Raw genomic sequence first — 5,098 nt, 5'->3', positions numbered from 1 at the left:
ATAAAATTATCTTAAATTCTTTTTTGTGTGTATTTGCCTTCAAGCAGTGTTGACTCCTGGCAAACGCCTGGATAAATCCCCACAGTTTTCTTGGTAACAAATGGTTTGCCCTTGCCTCCTCCTTCAGATGGTTAAAGACAGTTTAAAACAATAAGTTGCTGCAGAAATATTAGAGAACAATAAGCATCTGTAAACAGGAATTTGCACATTTTTAAAAATCCAGAATACAAAGATATTAATGAAATACTTCCATGTATTGCAAGATAAACACCAAGTAAGTATTCCTGGGAAAGGAATAGGGTGCACAATCCTGAAATGTTCTTTGCCTGATTGCAAACATCTTCTATCTGTGGGTCATCTGGAAGACATATAATCTATAAGTAGGTTGGCACAAAGTGTTAACTTTAGAGTGTATTTTCTCAAACTAGGATCTTTGAGGTCAGTACAATTATCTTGAATTGAATTCAGAAAAAAACAATTACTATAAACCAACACACATTTCTTTGAACTTGATAATAAGTTTCCCATGCAATCTCAGCAACAAATCACATCTGCTGCTAACTGCTTGTTGTGTTGTTGATAGATATATTAATAACAACAAAAACAGCAGCAAACATAGACAGGTACACATACAAAGGGAGCTCCACATATACTACTCACTGCATGTAAATAGAAATAGAAAATGTAAATAGAAAGTCTTTAAATAATTTCTAATTGTGGCATATACTAATCAGCATCTGGAGCATCTGGACTCTGCCTGCCAAAAACTGTTTATGGATTAAATTAAAATAACCACAACCAGGACATAATCCAGGTCAACAGATAATTCAGTATATTGATTTATTAATCAAATGCCATAAGTGGCCACCTGATCTTTGACTTGAATTATAGTACAAAAATATGGGAGGAGCTTTCATCAGATGATTTCCAACATGTTATGAAAATCAAAAGTGTGTTTAAAATGAGACACTAATTCTTTGGTTTGAATTTTACCTTAGAAGCTGCAAATTATAGTTTTTGTTCAGTGTAGATATTCTTAATTAGTTTCTGTTCTTTAAAATGAATAATCTAAATAGTCATGCTTTTCAATTGACCGTTTGACTTTTAATGATAAACAGAAATAATTTGTTTGACCTTTCTCTTTGTTCTGCAACCTAATGCACAGCAGTCAGAAGCAATGATGAATGGCTCAGTAGTCTTTTCCCTGTTCTTCTTTTCAGTTGATCAGAAATAGCAGGCAGTGTTCCTGGGCCTGGGAGGGTTTTTTGGTCATAAATTCTTGTCATAAATATCCACTTTAAACTTAGTCCTTTTTGTTATCAAGAAACAGTTGATAATAAAAAGAATAAGAATAAAAAAGAAGATGAATGCATCATTGAACAAGAAATCTGAACAAAGTGTACGGGAAGTGAAACAAAACTGCAGTTCGTTCCTCTTGAGCTCAGATAGCATTTTTTTGCGAAGTGCAGGAGGAGAAAAACACCTAACTTGTTTAGAAGCTAAGCTTCCCTCTTGGTCTTCCAACCAGTTTTTCAGATACAAAATCCCACAGTCACAATGCCATGGATTCCTAGATAGATTGATGATCTTCAACACCTGAAGATGGTCAAATGCTCCTGCGGGTATTGTGGCTAGCTTATTGCCCTGGAGATACAACTCTTCTGTTTGACTTGGCAAAAGTGGAAGCACCATCATTCCCATGAAGCTACAGTTCAGTTTCAGTGGGCTGTTTCCTGGTGGAGAGCATGTACAGTGGTGTGGACAGTGGCTTGCAAAGGCAGCTTCAAGAAACAGAAGAATCAATAAGCCTTGACATGGGATCATTCTGAAAATTTAAACGAGGATAATCGTATCAAGAAATAAATTAGTGTAAGTTCATGAACATTTAGTTTTGCTCAACATTCTCCACAATAAACCTGCAAAATATGTTGAAATAACTCAGGGGTATCCAACCTTGGCAATGTTAAGGCTTGTGCATTTCAACTCCCAGAAATCTCCATCCAACATGGCTGGCTGGGGAATTGAAGTCCACAGGTCTTTGGACACCTCTGATGTAAATTAATATCTCATGGTTACAGTATATTTGAATAGATGATTTAATATTTTAATATTTTGTGCTGCTTATCAAAGATCCCTCTTGCAGTTGAGGTTTACTTTAATATTATAGTTAAAAATATTTTCATATCGGACACAGAATGAATTTAGCTTTTGCAATATATGATAGTCTATATCTAAGTTGAATCTTCTCCTGACTTCCCCTTTCAAATAAGAAATCAATCATTTTATAAGCAGCCAGCAAGAAAGGAAAGTTAATTTTCATACAAACAATTTATTTCTCATTGTGTTAGACCATCTGTAAAGCATAAGATGAATGTTTTCCTTCAAAGGTAAGCACTGATATTTATGAAGGTTTATGCATAGAAATGTTTTTTTCAGTTCTGTATGTTCAGGTCTGAATCTTTTCAGTTCCTAAATGGAATTGTGGGCACAACCTATTTACAGAGAAATGCATTAGTATGCTCAGAATGCAACATTTTTTTACAGAATGAATTAAACATAGTCAGCCCTATGGGATATTGTTTTGAAATCATGGGAAAGTAGATTCTAGTGGATTTTGAAGTGGAAGATCTCATCTTTTTCATGGTATCCTAAAAATAAAAACCCCAAAGTTGAGGAAAGTTGGTCTGCTATGCCTATGTAAAATTTAAAGAGTTGTGATAGAGCATTTAGACTTATACACCTCTTTACAGTGCTTTCCAGCCCTCTCTAAGCAGTTTACAGAGTCAGCATCTTGCCCCCAACAATCTGGGTCCTCATTTTACCCACCATGGAAGGATGGAAGACTGATTCAACCTTGAGCCTGATGGGATTTGAACTGCCAAATTGCAGGTAGCCGATAGTCAGCAGAAGTAGCCTGCAGTACTGCACTCTAACCACTGCACCACCAAGGCTCAGTATATAGTATAACATCAACTTATTATAATGATTTCACTTGGACAGTCATAAAAGAGTGATCTGCCAGAGGGGGAGGAATTGACAGATTATTAAATTTAATTCACATCTGTGATCAGCAGGAATGTATTGGGTAATCATGAGAAAGCCATTATCTGAACCCTTTCCCTGTTATAGAATAAGAAGAAAGTAAGTGGACATTTATTATCTCAAGGGAGGAAGGATAGGAATACCACAACAGCACCTGGTTCCTACATCTCCTGCCTCTATTTGCAGATAGTCCTCGAATTATGAACACAATTGAGCTCAAAATTGCTGTTGCTAAGTGAGACACTTGTTAAATGAGTTTTGACCCATTTTACGACCTTTTTTGCCACAACTGTTAAGTGAATCATTGCAGTTGTTAAGCTAGTCACGCAGGTGTTCAGTGAATCTGGCTTCCCCACTGACTTTGCTTCTCAGAAGGTCGTAAAAAGGGAATCCCATGACCCCGGGAACCACCTTAAATATGAACTAAGGTTCTCAAGGTTCTGAATTTTGATCACATGATCAAAATTGCTGCAATGGCCATGTGACAAATGGTCATAAATCACTTTTCCAGTGCTGTTGTAACTTCAAACATTCAGTAAATGAACTGTTATAAGTCAAGCACTGCCTGCATGCTGGTGGCACTCTTTTTGAAAGGCTGAAAACATAGGTCAGTGGAATCATCTGCTTAGTCAAGGAGCAGATAAGTGGAGCTGAATACAGAGCAGAAAATAATCTAAAGCTGTTATCTCAGGCATTGCTCATTTCCAAGCTGGTTGGAAAGACCAAAACAATTCAGGCTCAAGCCATATAAACAAAAAACCTAACTAGGAAAAGTTTTCCTGCTCTTACCTAGAAGTGCTCTCAGGTCTGCTTTGATCACTGAGACCCTATTGATTGTTGTTTTCTTTGGGGGGCGGTGTTATTTATTTATTGACCTTTCTAGACATTCAGGATATTTATGGTTTTTCTTTCTGCTTTGATTCTCTTTTATAACATTAGCGGTGCAAAGTGTTCTGTCTCTAAATTTGATAAAACAAATAAAAGCAAATAACTTTGTGGCCCTTACGACTGGAGAGAAATGTATAGAATTCAAGGAACTTTAAAGAAATAGCTGAATATACCACCATGAGCTAAGTGAAGACAGCGGAGAGATGGGGGTGGGGCCCTGTTTTGGCCCTTCCCCTTTGCAGCTGCTGCTGTTTTGCATGTAGCTCCAAATTCGGCTGTATTCTCGAAACACGGCAAAATGCCTGTCCCTGATAGTAAGCAGCAAAATGTGAGGCGTGCAATTTTTCAAACAACCCGTACCAAAAACTTAATTATGCATCATAGGGTAAAAGCAAGTATTTAAAGCAATTAAAGCCATTCATGTAAAATTACTCTTTTATATCATTCATATATGTCCTGAAAATATAAAATATTTATTTTTAAAAATCTATTTTCATTTTAAAAAGTAGGTCCTCTGTATTTAAGTGAGGACCTTCCAAATTCAGTTGTTCCACATGTGAATCTGCTTTTCTGTTTCTCCATATAGCTTTCACTTAATGTTCTGTAGCCCCAAGTATGCTTAGTTCTCTTTTGGGGTTCCTCTCCTCTGTGGTTTTATTTTAGGGATTGGGGGTTCCAATTCTACAAATCCTTAGGTGCTCCCTATCTTGCTTTCACATATGGATAATAAGCAATAATCTGAACAATAGAAATGTTCATTATAGATTCTGCTATCTTATGATGGAAGACCACTTATTTTATTAAGTTAGCAGTAAAATAGAAACCATTTAAAAGATTTAGAAACCCTACAGTATAAAATGGAATAGTTTGGGAAAATAACAATAATTAATGTTGCAGTGCCTAGAGACAGCAGAAGAGAAGAGGAAGAACTGGAGAAAATTCCAAAATACAGAGACTTACAAATAGAATAGAATGACTATGACAAAAGAAAGCAAATATAGTACCAATAGTTATAGGCACCTTGGGACCAAAATAGCTGGAGCATCACTTTAATATCATTGGCATTGACAAAATCACCATTAGTCAATTGCAAAAGGCAGCTTACATTGGAATAGCTTACATTCTGCAATGATTCTTTTAACTCTATCAAGTGATATCTGCTTATACC

At 36.2% G+C, this 5,098-nt stretch overlaps 1 protein-coding gene across 1 annotated transcript; it reads right to left on the bottom strand.

Moving 5' to 3' along the window:
* Positions 1–826: 826 nt before the first annotated feature.
* LOC113450264 (platelet glycoprotein IX-like) lies at positions 827–4,122 on the bottom strand. Its single transcript, XM_087918653.1, is given in 3 exon segments — positions 827–1,274; positions 1,276–1,825; positions 3,832–4,122. Coding segments are annotated over 2 exon segments (669 nt in total). The 5' UTR covers position 1,825; positions 3,832–4,122; the 3' UTR covers positions 827–1,154.
* Between the last annotated feature and the right edge of the window lie 976 nt (positions 4,123–5,098).

The sequence above is a fragment of the Pseudonaja textilis genome, unplaced genomic scaffold (genome assembly GCF_049901715.1).
Source record: "Pseudonaja textilis isolate UNSWEBS1 unplaced genomic scaffold, rPseTex1.2 PTEXCTG181, whole genome shotgun sequence".
NCBI classification, from domain to species: Eukaryota; Metazoa; Chordata; class Lepidosauria; order Squamata; family Elapidae; genus Pseudonaja; species Pseudonaja textilis.
This window is presented reverse-complemented; position numbering and strand designations above follow the sequence as displayed.